This window comes from Limanda limanda, chromosome 10 (assembly GCF_963576545.1).
Source record: "Limanda limanda chromosome 10, fLimLim1.1, whole genome shotgun sequence".
Classification (NCBI taxonomy): domain Eukaryota; kingdom Metazoa; phylum Chordata; class Actinopteri; order Pleuronectiformes; family Pleuronectidae; genus Limanda; species Limanda limanda.
Window position 1 is genome coordinate 23,869,606 of NC_083645.1, and position 16,790 is coordinate 23,886,395.

Genomic DNA, 16,790 nt, shown 5'->3' on the forward strand with positions numbered 1-16,790 from the left:
CATTTACAGACACTGATATCTTCCGAACATAACTTCCTCTACGTCACAATCTTTATCAGTTAATATATACAGTTTGGGGATTTGATTTATTCAATTTTAGTGTCGTGTGTGTAGCTGCACATAACCTCCAACTTTTAAAAGATCAGCAGTCTAGAAAACGTCTTTCCCACAGTTGTCTAAAACTGAGGAGAAATCCCTCCTGTCACACAGAATTGAATTCTTCTTGTGAAACCGGTTTTACTCGAATTGAACAGGGTTTCATTCTTAAAACTCTGAAATTGAACTCGCCAGTAGCAGCGGGCGCCACCCCCCCCCCCGTGTTGGCTTTCTCCACGCAACCGAAACTCTCAACCGTTTTCACACCCGGCCGTCCTCATGGCTTTAAGCAAAGTCTGTTAATCCTTGAAACCATCTTGAGAGTGTCTGGATGCGAGTTAAGCCCTCCTGACTCCACAAACATCCCCTGCAGCTGTTTCCCCAAAAGGAAGCAGAGAAGCTGACATGTTTGGAAGCATTCACTCTCTCTCGTACCCGCTCACACGTTCAGGTTTTTTTTTTAGACGCTTCAGATTCAGCCTCGCTAACTGTCGTCGTTTACTCAGAACATTTCAGAGCTCCAGTTTTAAAGAGAGTATTAATCTCACATCTCGAGCATTAGTCCCTGTGTAGTAAACCTCAGCATCTCGCTAATCGCTTCTCATCCCAAAACAAATATTTAGTCAGTCTCTACTTGCAGAAGAGCAGCAGAGGGTAGCCAGTGCTTCACTTACAGTCAAAGGTGATTTCCTCTCCCACTAAAGAGGAAGCGGCGAAGCCTGGTTGGCAGATTGCATTTGAATGCAAATATCCGGCCCCTGATACAGAGGTCAAGCTGTAAAGACCAAGACGAGACCATGTGAAGGTGGCGTCGCCCTCGTTAATGTCAGAAACACGTGCTGGACTAAATGTTGCTTTGTAAAACAAACCAGCTTTCGACAATTTATCACCTGCCTTTGTTGACTGCAAAGAATAAAGTTCAGAGGTCATTTCCTTCAGTTTGAAGGTTTAACACTATTCTGATGTAGTCTGACAGAAGGAGTCAGGGAGATTTTTCTCAAGGTTTCTCTTACACACCAGTTTAAGGATGGAGTTTAATGATGGATCTCTTGTGTCTGCAGATCTTAGAGGTCAATGGGCAGAACTTTGAGAACGTCCAGCTCAACAAAGCCAACGAGATCCTGAAGAACAACACGCACTTGTCCATAACTGTGAAAACAAACCTCTTAGGTAAGTAAATAGATTTCATGAGTCGTTGTCCTTTTGTCATATGTCCTATTAATGTTAATAAATGTGAGCTCAATGATTTGAAGCTAAAGAGAGGCCTGGTCGGCACCTACCTTAAGAAAGACAGAAGTGCTTCAAGCTAAATGAAAAGAGAGAGGGACTGACAAGAATTCCCAAGGTGGCCATTAGTCAGAATGATGTCATCTGCACTAACACCAAGAATACGACTCATCCTCTTTGTCTCTTCCCTCTCCAGTGTTCAAAGATCTCCTAACGAGGCCTGAACACGACCACGACCTGGACGGCGAGGAGGAGCACGACAGGAAGAACGGGGCGCCACACCTCCCGAAGATCGGAGACATCAAGAAGGCCAGCCGCTACTCCATCCCCGACCTGGCGGTGGACGTGGAGCAGGTGATGGGCCTGGAGAAGGTCAGCAAGAAGGCCAAGACCAACTCGGTGGGAGGACGCAACAAGCTGAAGAAGATCTTTGACAAGACGCTCACCAGCATCCTGCCTCCCAAACCATACAAGTAAGGAGACATAATTACTTTTGCTTGTGTGGCTTTGCTAATTAACTTAACTTGATTAATTACTTTTGAAGAAGACGCAAGACGTGATTGATGATCTCCCTCAATCTGCCAGATCCTGATGTATCTCATCTTGTAGCCTTAATGATACAATAATATACTGTTCAAATGATTAACATTCAACATTAACAGTTTCTTTTTGATTGAATTGAGCAAGAAAAACAAATAGAAGGTGTATATTTTAAATTTCTATATTAGAAAAATCTGAGATAGTGATTTCATTCTCTATGGCTATGCTGAGTCTTTCTAACTGTTATTGCTTAGTCATCCGGTTTGTTGTTCTAATGGAGCAGCACAGAGCACAGATCTTAAATAGATGTTTCTGTTCACTGACCCACATGTGCTCCTGTCAAAGCACCAGTCAACCAGCGTTAGGTGTGAAACGAATATATTTTCTCTCCACCCAGTGCCCACACCTCCAATTCTATCCAACACAAACATCGCCCTCTGCCTGTTGCTGACAGAACTGCTGCCTCCCCCTCCCTCACTCTCTCTCTTGTCTTGTTTCCATAGTGACGTTTGCGTGGGCCAATCGCAGGACGACAGCATCGTGGGGATGAAACAGTCCAAACAGATCGCTCCGGCTCTGCCCGTCAGTGGGAACCTGTCGTCGTCGAACCCCGACCTGCTGCAGTCGCACCACCGCATCCTCGACTTCAACAACCAGCCAGGTGCGTTCTCAACTGGCCAGAACATGTGTTGTGGCAAAAATCACCTTTTTTATATTTTATTATTGTGGGAAGTGGATCTCTGAGCACCTTTAAAGATCAAATATAGCTGATGTATTTCATCCCTCAGTATTTATGTGAAGTCACATCTTCCAGCCCTGCAGTACATTTTGTCCACTCTGCTCTAAAGCTCCAGTGGTAGAACTATAACCTCTTTATTTTTCACTGTATCTTTATTAACTCCTGTCCCGTCACATGTTGTTTATGTCCCCCCCCAGTTCCAGTTGTACTAAGTGAGTATCCATTTCTCTCCCCGTGATCCTGCTTCTCTTAGCACAGCAGAGTCTTTGTCAATGTTCTCAGACTCTCAAACTTAGAGGCATTAATACATTTGCTGTACCCTAGATTGCAGATGTAACTTAAACTCAATAAATCAGCGTATCTGTTGCGTAACAGCGCTGCTCTGACAATTGATCTCTCAGCTTTCTGTGGGCACGTGGGAAGTGATTTTAATCTTGGAGACTTGGGACCAATGATGGGAAATGTAGTTTTCAGTGGACATCACAATCAAAACGCTGGGATCGAATGGCTTTGGCAAAACAAAAGTGATTGGTGTTGTTTAGATTCAATCTTCTGTTCCCTCACAGTAAAATCTGATTAGCGCTCACCATTTATCCTCATAACCACCGTGTGTCCTCCACAGATTTGTCAGACCAGGTATTACGAGTCTTCAAGGCCGACCAGCAGTCTCGGTACATCATGATCGGGAAGGACACGACGGCGAAGGAGGTGGTGGCCCAGGCCATCCGGGAGTTCGCCCTGACGGCAGCAGCGGAGGCGTATTCGCTGTGCGAGGTGTCCGTCACGCCGGAGGGCGTCATCAAGCAGAGGCGATTACCAGACCAGCTTTCTAAACTGGCCGACAGGATTCAGCTCAGCGGCAGGTAATGACGTCTTTAGTTTGATGGGCTAATCCCTAATCGCAGCCCTTTTCCTCTTCTTTCTGACGTGAAGGAGGGGGTTGAGCTTGGAACCTGCAGAAACCCTCCTGATCAAATATCATAATAATAATAAATAATAATACATTTTATTTGGAGGCGCCTTTCAGAACATCCAAGGTCACCTTACATTAAAATAATACAAGATAAAAAGATAAAAGCATAAAAGATAATATTAGTCAGATCAAAATAGATGAGTGTTGCAGTTAACAGTAATTGCCAATATGGATTAACCCCAATTGATCGTTTAGTCTATAGAAGGTCAGAAAGGGTAATCGTATTTTCCAGGAGCCCAAGGTGAACATCCAGAGTTCCTGGATTGAGAATGACATAAAAAATGAAATAGCCGTTTTCTCGATCGATTATTAGTCCCAGCACTAAAATAATCCAGTTTCCCTCCGTCATTAGATATTACCTGAAGAGCAACATGGAGACGGAGACGTTATGTTCAGACGACGACGCCCAGGACCTCCTGAGGGAAGGCCAGATCTCTCTGCTGCAGCTCAGCACGGTGGAGGTGGCCACCCAGCTCTCCATGAGGGCTTTTGAACTGTTCTGTGCCATCGAGCCGACCGAGTACATCGACGACCTGTTCAAGCGGCGCTCGAAGACGGGCTCGTTCAGCCTGAAGCGCTTCGAGGAGAATCTCAATCACGAGACCTTCTGGGTGGCCACGGAGGTGACGCAGGAGCCCAACCAGCTCAAACGCATGAAGAACGTCAAACACTTCATCAAGATCGCCCTGCACTGCCGCGAGTGCAAGAACTTCAACTCCATGTTCGCCATCATCAGGTGAGAGGGAGTCAGGGATGTGATCTGTGAACAAGTTCAGTTTTGATTTAATTGCCTTTTGAAGATCATATTTAAACCTGTATATCTGAACGCTCTCTTCTCTCCACAGTGGTCTGAACCTGGCTCCGGTCTCCAGACTGAGGGGGACGTGGGAGAAGCTACCGAGCAAGTATGAGAAGCTGTTCGGGGACCTGCAGGACCTCTTCGATCCTTCCAGAAACATGGCCAAGTACAGGAATCTGCTCAACAATCAAAACCTCCAGCCGCCAATCATCCCCTTGTTCCCCGTCATCAAGAAGGACCTCACCTTCCTACATGAAGGTAGTTGATTCATCACAATCCTGAATATCAGATTGAAGAGTTTGCTTTTGTTGATAATGGTTTGTATGTGGTCAATGCTACAAAGTTTTAATGAGTACATTAAAAGTCTTAGTCTTTCTAGACCAACAGGGACACACGTTTTAATGCTTGTGCATGTTTTGAAATAGACAATACAAGACACTTAGATTGTTTTACGTGAGAGCAGTGAACATGTAGCATCTAGATTATTTCAATGAGCACTAGATATGAATTCTTACAAAATTCAATATATTAAAATGTAATATTGAGATGTTAATCTATGTGAATTCCACTATTTTTCAGCCAGGTTATACAGAAAAGTTCAGATTCTGGTTCCAAATTAAGTTGCACCTTGTTCTGACTTGGGCCTTTCGAAGCTTAGCATTAATATCATTATTCTTCCTGTTCTCCTGATCAGTTCTATCGGATGTGTAACCCCCCCTTTTCTTCATCGTAGGCAATGACTCTAAAGTGGACGGGCTGGTGAACTTCGAGAAGCTGAGGATGATCGCCAAAGAAATCCGCCACGTTGGTCGCATGGCGTCCGTCAACATGGACCCGGCCCTCATGTTCCGGACAAGGTGAAGACCACTTTTTAAAATGCTAACGCCGGATCTCAGATTATTCTACGTGATCCCCCCCCCCCCCCCCCCCCCCCCTGTAGCAGCAGTCACCTCCGACTAACCAGGCTCTGTTGGGGTTAGCCGGTTCACATAGATTCGGTTAAGATTTTCTGCATCACGCTTCTCTTCCAAGCAGCTGTTCTCTCTGGCAACTGTTTCCTCTGGCAACCGTTCCCCCCCCCCCCCCCATACACATTGTTGGCATAAGATGTGCACAGTGCTCCCGTGAAAGTGTGTCTTTGTCTAACGATGTCTCTTCCTGGTGGAGTTGTTGCCATTCGATTCCCTCTCCGCTGACTTTTCATGTGGGTGAAATTGCTTCTCTTTGGTGATCTTGGTGGTCTTTCCTGTCCTAAGCTTTGTCTCCCTCTCTCTTTCTCTCTCGTCTCATCCACCCTTTGCCCCCCATGCTTCTCTGTTCATGGCACCCGCCCTCTAGGAAGAAGAAGTGGAGAAGTTTAGGGTAAGTTTGGTCACCACCTGCACCACGGCCCCTTCGCTCTGCCAATTTTGCAAGCCGCTTTTCTTCTTTGTTTCCTCTAATCAGTTTGAGTTTAATCCTCCTGCTAACACTGCCTGAGCCTAACCGAAGGGCATGAATTCAAAAAAAGGTCACTTTTGCTAACATTGGTGGGAACAAACCACATGAATTGAGCCACATTACAATATAATATTACTGATACAGGCCTCTAGCCTTGCGTAGCAATTGTGACCTTTTGTTATGTGTTGTTTGAACTAACAAGACGCATGAAGCTTTAGTTTCAGAACGTTGACGTTGAGGTTTTTATCTGTTTGTCGAACCTCTGAACAACCAGAGATTCCTGGATATCAAGTGTTTGCTTTTTTTTTAAAGTCATGCTTTACATTCCTGTGGTCAAATGGGAAATCATTGCATACGCTGAGCACTCGATTGGGGAACATCACCTAAAAGGAAAAGTAAAATGTTCCCATAATTATGATTCATCATCTTGTAATTATGAGAAACATGTCTCGTAATTTATAAGATCTGCATCTTGTAATTACGAGATAATAAGGACGTAATGACATGAATGAGGTCATAATTACGAGAGCATTTTCTTCCCGTGCAGAAGCTTCGTGTTACGACAGTGAAAACCATTTCTTTTAATAAATAATCCCACATTGAAAACACCAAATACAAAATACAACTGGATGCGTCATCGACAAACACTGAAGTCTTTTGTCTGTGTTCCGTTTGACCTGAGTCATGAGCCACAAAAGGCTTTTACTACCACTACAAGCAGCTCTGACTCAAGCCACAGAAATGTAAACTATGACCGTGTTACACTCGTAGAACTCCCCTCCTTTCTACTCGCCCCTGTTTGGCTTTAAACACCACCTCACCCCCCCCTCTCCCATGCTGCCTGGAATGTCTGGAATGTTTTGGTGTTGAGAGGAGCTGCTCCAGCCCCCCTTTGCATGTCCTTTTTTTTTTAAATATACCATGTCCTACGTGCAGAGCAGAAGCATATCTGTCTCCATACTCACCTGTAGGTTCATTTATCTGAAGCCATATCTAATTCTCTGCCCTCTTCTGTGTTTTTTTTCTGTGTTTCCTGTCTATAAATCTCCGTTCCCCCTGTGTGTGTGTGTATATGTGTTCTCCTATAAGCAGTTCTCTAAGTCAGGGTAGTGCCAACGCCGCGGTGCTGGACGTCACGCAGACGGGCGGGCACAAGAAGCGGGTGCGGCGCAGCTCCTTCCTGAACGCCAAAAAGCTTTACGAGGACGCCCAGATGGCCCGGAAGGTCAAGCAGTACTTGTCCAACCTCAGCCTGGAGGTCAACGAGGAGAGTCTGCAGACGCTCTCCATGCAGTGTGAACCCTCCATCAGTACGCGTGAGTTTGTGACGCAGTTTTACACACGAGGACATTTAAAAAAATATATTTTTACTCCACTGGGGATACACACATGTTCCCAGGACTCCCAGCCCAGAGACAGACAGGGTGTAACCGCTGTAGGAACGAGACACGCAGACTCACTCACAGACTCACTGGCAGCGATATAGAAATGGCTAAACCAGCAGGACGGTTTCACATGGTTGATGCCAGCTTCACTGGCTGTTTGCTGCTCACAGACCCGACTGTCCATCATCTCTCATTCTCATACACTCCACACCAAATCCCAACTTCTTCTTCTTATAAATCCTTGTCTTCCTCCCTGTACGCAGTGCCCAAGAACGCCGGTGGGAAACGACCAGACACGTCCCCGGTCGTGTCCAGAGCTGCCAGTCAACAGAGGGGGCAGCTGACCAAAGGAGGTCAGGCTCTCCAGGTCCCTGCCGTGGCACTTTACCCATCCCGCAAGAAGGTCCCGGTCAAAGACCTGCCGCCTTTCGGTAAGATTAAGATTGAGGTTCATGAATTTTCTAGTAATTTAATCGGTACAACCAGTACTTACACTCATAATAACTATTCATTTTTATTTCTTTACATTTTCATGGTGTTTGACAAGTTATTTCATACCCTGTTCAATAACAGCTGTCAAAGGAGCGAATACAATAATCAAACTGACAACACACCAAAGTCAGACACTCGCCTAAATCACAAGGTCAAACCAGAACAATGCAACAAAGACAGAACCTCGGTTCGGACTTTCCGGTATCAAATCACCATGATATGGTTTTGTTTTAATAAATGTATGAAACTCAATTTATTAAACCAGAATGCATCTGAATTTTTTTTTTTAATCTTTACTTGAATTAAACTATGATCTTAAAGGGACTCTTACCTTTGTTGCATTTGAGAATTACAGCACATTCAAATCATCCCGCCTTCCTCCAATGCCCCACCCCCTCGTTCCCATCCGCGGTGTTTTTTTGAAGAAACTTTATTTATTGTGAGTTTTTGTTTACCAAAGCAATGGATTCAGATTCAGAAGCACCGGTAAGTTATATACATTGATGATGCGGGCCGAATGCGCCACAAGAAGCAGACGGAAAACCTGCATGTCCATGCAGCAAACAGACAGGTCTGTCGGCCAATAAGGTCCTTCGGTCCGAAGAGTTTTATTGGTTGAAGTTTTCACTAAATATTATGAGAGTGAAATAATTGTTTGCTTTAACTCCTGGTGGGTCTGTCTTGCATTTTAGAGTGTCATTACCTTATTAATACCAATTTAACCTTATCCAAAAAAAGTGTAAAAATGCAACAAAGGTAAGAGTCCCTTTAATGATTATACCACCAGTACAGAAATATTTGAACATATCTCTGTTTTCCTTTCCCGTGTGATTATTGAAAGAGTGAAAACAATCCAGTATAAATCACCTGTTCTCTTAGCCCCCCCCCCACTCTTCCCTTGCTTTCTCCTCCACAACCTGTTCTTTCAGACGACAGCAGACAGGCAGCCTGTCCTAGCGTCTGTCTCTACGGCGTTGCTGCCTCCTAGAGGCCGTCTGGCAACGAGCTTATAGAGGAAAACAAATCCCAGACAAAGCAGTTTAGCATCCCGACAGCCTCGGGGGGGAAGTGGCAGCGTTCCGCATGCTAATTCTGCTCATCGTCTCTCTCATGTCCACAGGCACCAGTTCGCCGCAATCTCTGAAGAAGATCCTGTCGCTGTCGGAGGAGGCGAGCGACCGACACCGGAGGCAGCCGGAGGACACGGTGTCCAACGCCTCCTCCCAGCTCTCCTCCCCCCCCACCTCCCCCCAGAGCTCGCCCAAGAAGGGTAAGTAAGCTAATAATCCTCCTTCCCTCCCCCCCCTCTATCGTACCACTCCTCAAGCTCCTGCTCTCTTCCATGATGTGCCACCGATGCCACCTGGTGGTCGCCTCTGTGAATTTAGTGTCAGATTATTTGCTTTATTCAAACCAAGGTATTGTTGCTACATCGGAGATCTTTGTAGATTAAGTTTTCAGATTCATGCACAATGAGTCTCGCCATAAGAAAGACATTAAATAACCAGGACTGACAGTCGTCTTAAACTAGAAAATATGTACTAACATGGATCAGCAGATGGATCTACACTTAACTGTGCAGCTCTGGATCCTGTTATTCTTATTATCTCAACGTGTTTCACACTCCTCAGGGTTGTGACACACTGTAAATTCACTTTCAAGACTTGGCTGGAATATATTTCTCATTTTGATCAAAGTTTAGAACATTTCTTACATTTCTTTCTTTTTTCTTTTCAGGTTACAACCGCATGGGCGACGCCTACTCCGACTCTGGTCACAGTGAGATCTCGTCCCGCTCCAGCCTCGTCAGTAACTCGTCCTTCGACATGGCGCAGGACGAGAGGCGGCTCCGTCACTCCGGAGGCGTCGGGGACTCTCACATCGTGGGAGCGCGGCTGGAACGGAGAGCCACCACTGACCCCGACCAGTACAGCCTGGGGTACAGACACTGAGATCTCAATTTGAAAATATGTTTTTCTGTCTCCTGTGATTTGACGTGTAGTGTAACGTTGCTTGTTTTCCTCTCACAGGTCATATTCCTCGATGCAGGACTGTCGGGGGATCTACGTCGGCTGCCCCACGGTGCTCTCCTCTCCCAGCTCAGAGGAGCTGACTCAGGATCAGGGCGACCGCGTTTCACTCGACGCCGCCGACAGCGGCCGCGGCTCCTGGACTTCCTGCTCCTCCGGTTCCCACGACAACATCCAAACGATGCAGCAGGGCCGCAGCTGGGAGACCCTGGCCTTCGGCGGAGGCGGAGGTGGGATCGTCGGGCTCCCTCCCGGCGGACCTGAGGCCTTCCTGGGAGGACCTGCAGCCCTGTGGGCGGCGCAGGCCAGGGGCAGCTGGGCGTCTGCCAGCTCCTCCTCTTCCTCCGCCGCGTACTGGGGGGAGGACTCCGAGGGCGACACGGGCACCATCAAGAGGAGAGGAGGGAAGGACGTCAATGCTGACCCGGAAACGAGTAGCATCACATCCACCGGGTCGGAGGAGGCCAAGCAGCTCGGCCGGCCGTCTCCATCACCCATCACCGCTGGGGGTAAAGGCCTCATTTGTGAGTGATTGCATGAAGCTGTGCAGTTTGATCGCTCTTTCTGGGAGTTTAGTGCAGTAGAACAGATACAAATATACCCTGGAGCAGTGGTGGGAAGTAACAAAGTAGAAATACTTCGTTGCTGTACTTAAGTAGATTTTTCACATAGCCGTACTTTACTTGAGTACTTATTTTCCTGACGACTTTTTACTTTTACTCGTTACATTTGAGCACCAATATCTGTACTTTGTACTTCTTACAGTCTCAAAACTGGCTCGAGGTTGGTGCAGCACTCCTCTACGCACGGCGCACCTCTCTCTCTCTCTCTCTCTCTCTCATCTAGGGTTCAAAATTTGTAAATTATACATTATATACATTATATTCATAGCGTTGTTATAATTTTTCAGTCAGTTGAGATAAATCTTGAGGAGAAACATTTTGGGTTGTTTTGTGTTTGTATAGGCCTACTATAAAAAGCACTTTGCATTTTTAAGTTTGGTACTTGTACTTTTACTTTTGATACTTAAGTACATTTCAACACCAGATACTTTTGATACTTAAGTACTTTTAATATGAGCTACTTTAAGACTTTTACTCAAGTCATTTTCTGACGGGTGACTTTTACTTTTACCGAAGTCACTTTCAGGTAAGATATCTGTACTTTTACTCAAGTATGGCTTTCAAGTACTTTATACACCACTGCCCTGGAGTGTCCAGTGACCCAGAGGTTCAAGATCCTCGTCTCACCACTATCACCACCTTCAGTGTATTGTATTTTAAACGTGCCTTCATCATTATCTTCTCTTTTGTGTCCACTCAGCACGTAAAGAGGGCCGGTACCGGGAGCCTCCCCCCACCCCCCCGGGCTACACGGCCCTGACCATCAACGACCTGGCGGAGGGTCAGCACCCGGCTCCGTCGGTCCCCACGACCACGGCGATCCACTCAGGCCGCCGCCCCCCCGACTACTCCACGGCTCTGCAGCGCTCGCGTATGGTCACCCAGTCCCCCGACTCCCACCAGGCCCAGCAGGGGGCGAAGCAGCGGCTGGGCGGCCTCCACCGCACCTGCTCGCCGGCCGGGGACCACGAGCGCAATGAGGAAGAGGAGGGTGAGTCCTTGTCTCCCAAACTAGTCGCTCTGAGGAAGCCAAAGCGAGTGGCACCGCACACACCTGGGACCCCCAGGCCATGAGTGTGTGTTCGGGGGTTAACAGGCAGGGCCCCTCCCCCCCGAGGCAGGTAAAAACTAATTTATCAGGTTGCCCCCCCCACCCCCTCTCCATTCCAATGAACCTGCATGTGAACAGGAACCCACACTTGGACTGAGACTGATCATTCCTTCACACGAGCTCCACAGCACCAGTAGCACCAGTAGCACCAGTAGCACCAGTAGCACCAGTAGCACCAGTAGCACCAGTAGCACCAGTAGCACCAGTCCCATTTCAAATCTCCATCTTCTGCCAGGTGACTGGAGTGGGACCCTCACCTCTAACTGGTCATCATGCATGAGTCATCCTGGTGGGATCAGACACTCTCCACTTCTCTCTCTCCTCTCACCTCTCACACACTGTGCCGTTAGGCCCCACCCCCCCCATGCAGTCTAACTCAATGCCTGACAACATGCACTTCCATTCTCCCTGCACCCCCACGCACCTGACCCGCCTGCACTGGTTGAATTCTGTGATATTGAAGATTCGTGCTGTTGAAACCGAAACACAGAGATGTGTCCAGATGTGACGATGAAATCAGAATTCTACCTTCCACACAATCAGTCATTAAAATGCAGTAAACATTTGTTTTCCGTTCAGATGATAATCAAATACGACTGAAAAACGTCCCTGAGACAATGAAACCATCACAGTGAACATTCTGCTTTAAGATCTGTAACAAAGTTAACACATTTTTTTTTTAAAATTAAATATTACTATTGAGCATCTAGATCTGACTAAACAACTTTTCGGGCTGATGAGGAAACTCAGATTTATAGATACTGATATTTTGGCCAATATATAAATATTAACAATTCATCCTAACATGTTGTTCTCAAACCCTAATGACATGAACAGTATTCTAAATAACTATAAATGAAAAGAAAACCCAGATATATAGAACTTGAATTCAGAAAATAAACTGTTATGCATTGTTTATTCCGTAAAATAAAAGTTTTAATATCAGCAAACATCAAAACAAAATAGTTCATATCAGCAGATCGTTATTGGCCCACCCTTCTTCTGACCCTCTGATGCTGTGAGTTTTTAATAAACTAGAAAAGACAGGAAACCACAGCAGGGAATTTAAAGTTATTAAACAGAAACATTCATCAATGAAGAATCTGAAAACTTATCTGAATTATCTATTGAGGTTTAGTCGAGAATCCTTTATAATCCATAAAAACGATATTGCAATCGCCGGCTTCCTGTGAACACGAGGACTTTGACGAGAAAGTGACAGAGCGCTGGACGTCAGAGTGATAAAATATATCTGATGTTGGTGCATCTGTGAGTCAAACCAGCCGGGGACTTTTCAAAACTCATCATAACTCATTCGTCAAAAACAAAAAAACAGAACAAAATTGACAAAATGTCTTTTTGTTTCTGTCAAATTTCAAGTCGCTCCGAGTTGGAGGAGGCAGGAAATCAATCTGAAGAATGAACGCGTGATTCATGTCTTTGACCCGAGAGAGAAAACCGGTTTCAACTCGAGTGAACTTCTCTCTACTTTTAGAAAGTGAAATGTGTGTGTGATGTGTGTGTGTGTGTCCGTCCTCTGACGTGTGTGTGTGTCTTCTCTCTCTCCACAGAGGACGAGCAGGTGTCAGCGGTGTGAGGGACCACGGTGGACATCGTCCTTCTTGCAGTAACTTGAAGTCCCCCCCCCCCCTGGTTCGGGGTGGGCAGGATTACAGAGACAGACCAAGAGACTTCATCATCAGTTACATACGTGCCTGCCTCCTCCACTCGGCTCCCCCCCCACCACCACCCCCCTCCCGATCGGTGGACTCCTCTGCTCGTCTCCCTCCCCTGCCTTAAAGCATCATGGGGGGTTGAATGACCCTGCATGCAACAAACAAATACTGTGAAGAAGAAGAGGAAGAGGAGGAGGAGGAGTGGAGAGAGAGAGAGAGAAGGTCAAAGACGATGACCACATGCCTGGCACTTTGAGAAAAAGACTAGAGAATCATGAACTGGCGTCGGGGGGGGGAGGTCGAACCTGGACGCACAAACAACACACACGGACCCACAAACATGTCGCTGTTCGGAAACCCTGTTAACACAACAGCATCACGACGTGTCGAGCTCCATCTGCACTTTCTCATTTTCTAGAACAAAACAGACTGAAGACGGAGAGAAACAGCGGTTGACTTGACTCTTCGTTTTTTTTCAACTTCCCTCTAGATTTCTGTTGTTTTTTTTGTTTTTTTTCCGTTTGACTGATTGCACTCTGGGGGAAAAGAGAGAGAGAGATAGACAGAGAGAGAGAGAGAGAGAGAACCCAAGTCAGCCCATCGTTTCTCTGCCTGGACTGAAAACCAACCCATCTGTCGCTGAGTGTTTCGGACTCGGACAAATCCAGTATTAACTCGTGTTTCACATGTGAACGTTTATCAAGTGTTGGTTCAAGTGGAAGCTCAACGTGCACAGTGTACGGACACACACACACACACACACACACACACACACACAGACACACACACACAGAGGACATGTTGTTGTACGGAAACACAAAGACAAAAAAGACGGTTTATTACAGATTTAGCACTTTCAGCACAATCCCAGATGTTCCCAGACACCAGGGTTAGATCCTCCCGCCTCCGGCTCGTCCTGGTCACATCGGGGTCTTCTCATCATCCTGTGGCTGTTACATCCAGAGCGTGCGTCTCTGTCACTCGCCTGCTGGTGATGTTTAAAACAAAAAAGCACATAGGCGATCGAGTGGCCGGCTGAAACCTGAGGGAACCGACTGTTTCTGCAAAATCACAAAGGAGCAGCAGCAGCAGACGCCTGTTGACTGGTCCTGGTTTCTCGTGGGAGGTTTGGACGCTCGCAGGACTTTTCTCATCACGTACGAATCGCGGCTTGAGAGCGGTGGCCTCTTTATATTTGGTGGGAAAGGGATCAAGCAGGGTAGTGAACATCAGCAGCTGCCAACGTGTAAATTGTGAGAGTAGCTCAACTTTTTACAAACCAATCTTGTACAGAGTCTTATGACACACACACATTTCCTTTTTCAGAATAAAAGTACCCACGAATTGAGATTAGGCTTCTTCTTTTTTTTTGTTTTTTTTCTCCCCCTCAACTTTTTTTGTGAATGTCCAAAGCGCCTTACGATGCCATGATTGCGTACATTTCTTTATACGTGCTCGTTCTTCGTCATGAATCACCTTGTTTCAGGAGCGACTCTTGAATCAAGCAATAGTGGAGTGAAAATGCCTTATTCAAGAAACTTCCCTGGACGTTTAAGACTCGGTACAAGATGAAGTCGAGACATTTTCTCTTTGTGTCACGTGGCTTCGAGACCAGTGTGTTACGGTGTGGAACAGATCTCGTCCGCTGCTGTCGATTCATCTCAAGAAAAACAAAAATCAAAAACCCCTCTCACCTGTTACAGACATCAGCTCCGTGGACGCTGTGTTCCTCCTCCGGCCTCCCGTCGGATCACGCCACCAGTGGAAGTGGCTGAATTGTGTTTTTTTTGTTGTTGTTTTCTTGGGGACTCCGGTGCGGAAGCTGACAAATGAAGAATTCCCTTTTTTATTTTTTATTTCCCAAGGCTGCCAATCAGAACGATCAGATTTCTTTTTTTCTTCTTCTATCACTGATTCGCACTGATCACATTGATCAGTCTTGGAAACGACAGACTGAGAAAAAAATAAGATGAATGAGTGCAGTGTGTGTTTTTCCCCCCCCCACTGCGTTCGGTGATTACATGCGAATCATTTCCGGGAGCGGGGGGGTTCCTTTTTTTGTTTATTGTAATATTATAATTTTATTTTTTTTTGTAATGGCTGCAGATAGATTGTTAATAATTTGTTTGTATTACAGTGGTGACATGCATCATTCACTTTCATTCAACTCTGAAGATAATGTGCATATTAGCGGGCCGAGTCCTATTTCGAAAAACAAAAAGTTGCACAAAAATGTACAAGCGTAAAGATAAAAAGTGTAGTGGGTAGATCTGCTACTCCGTTTGATGTGTGATGTCAGTGAGAAATGTACATTTAGCTGGTGATGACCTTCTGTTCTTCATTCTTTCTCGTACTACTCTGACCTGCGTATGTCTTTTAAAAAGACAATCGGTGGAGTACGTATCGGTTGTTTTTGTATTTTTAATACAATAATTGTAAATATTGGTTATATTTTTGTTCAAATGTACTATGTTTATGCCTCAACATCCAGTTTATATGAAGCTGGGAATCAATAAATACTGCATAAAGAATCAACACCTAGGTTTAAATGCACTTATTCATTTCTTTCTGCATTTTGATGTCTTTTTCTTTTCTAAATTGTTTTTCCTTGAGAGTTTTTTTTTTTCTTTCTTTCTTTCTTTTTCTCCCAGATACCGTCTAGTGTTTGCACAAGTCATGGAAGCAACTTGAAAAGTGTAACCCTCATACTTTTCTATCTGACCCCGCAGTGTGTCAGAATTAATAAAAAAGAGATATTGAAGTCTCGCCTTTCTTTCATTTACTCCTCTCGTATTGTCTTGTTACCCCGGAGCTGTGAGAATAGCACAAGTCCCATCTCTAATTTTGCCTTTATTATCGTTGTTTCTGAATTGTTTCTTAGATTAGCTGTTTGAGTTTATTATGAAATTCTCACAGATCTTATTACCTCTGGCTGGAGCTCAGGGGCTGTGATATCTATTTCTCTTGAAAGAACAACATTTAATTTGTCTTATTTTCAAATCCACCAAGAGATTCACATGTATCCAGAGAGAGATTCCTGCTCTATGAATAAAACATAAGCAAAACATTTTCATTACATTAAAAGAAAAAATCTAAAGTCGCCTGCATGAAGCTGCAGTGGTTTCAGAAACACAGCAGTTACACCACTAGATGTCACTGTTACTCCCCTGAACTCTTCACCAGGAGTTTCAAAACTTCTCAGCCTCTGATCCATGAAACAAAGACTCCAGAGACTTGAGATCATCATTAATAGAATACAAGGTTATTTACTATGTGCACATGTCACAGTGATTCCTGTGCTGCTGCATCTGATTCTATTTCTATCCGTCATGTGGGGACAAGAATATTAAACTGCTGAAAACATTTACATTCTTATGTTGAATAAGATTTTCTTTTCATTTACAACGATTATGGCCCAAAAACTCTATTTCTAAATACTAGTAAATTGAATTTGATATCTGGAGATCATCAAGTGACGTCTCTCTCAAGCTGTTTTCAGACAGGCACTGATCCTCTGGACATTCACCTGCATTTATGAACGCAGATGTCCGAGTGAGACCCTCACGACTTCCGGCTGACTAAACCCCTCTGAATAAAAAATCTGATATGAGAAAACAGCAGTAGATCCTCTGCAGGATTCACCGTGAGCGAGTGGTTTG

The 16,790-nt window shown here is 45.3% G+C and overlaps 1 protein-coding gene across 4 annotated transcripts in view; it reads left to right on the top strand.

Moving 5' to 3' along the window:
- Positions 1-15,892, top strand: part of rapgef2b (Rap guanine nucleotide exchange factor 2b) — a 99,879-nt gene extending 83,987 nt beyond the window's left edge. The window contains exons 15-29 of one of the 4 annotated variants that reach the window (XM_061079055.1): positions 1,158-1,266; positions 1,520-1,796; positions 2,367-2,524; positions 2,800-2,814; positions 3,225-3,465; positions 3,928-4,311; positions 4,421-4,632; positions 5,108-5,231; positions 6,904-7,130; positions 7,463-7,630; positions 8,812-8,961; positions 9,429-9,630; positions 9,722-10,245; positions 11,045-11,335; positions 13,027-15,892. In XM_061079055.1, the coding sequence (XP_060935038.1) occupies positions 1,158-1,266; positions 1,520-1,796; positions 2,367-2,524; positions 2,800-2,814; positions 3,225-3,465; positions 3,928-4,311; positions 4,421-4,632; positions 5,108-5,231; positions 6,904-7,130; positions 7,463-7,630; positions 8,812-8,961; positions 9,429-9,630; positions 9,722-10,245; positions 11,045-11,335; positions 13,027-13,052 (3,108 nt within the window). In that variant the 3' untranslated portion in view covers positions 13,053-15,892. Of the gene's footprint in view, positions 1-1,157; positions 1,267-1,519; positions 1,797-2,366; positions 2,525-2,799; positions 2,815-3,224; positions 3,466-3,927; positions 4,312-4,420; positions 4,633-5,107; positions 5,232-6,903; positions 7,131-7,462; positions 7,631-8,811; positions 8,962-9,428; positions 9,631-9,721; positions 10,246-11,044; positions 11,466-13,026 lie in introns of all 4 variants that reach the window. The other 3 variants (XM_061079056.1, XM_061079052.1, XM_061079053.1) reach the window with 3 other exon arrangements.
- The last annotated feature ends 898 nt before the right edge of the window (positions 15,893-16,790 follow it).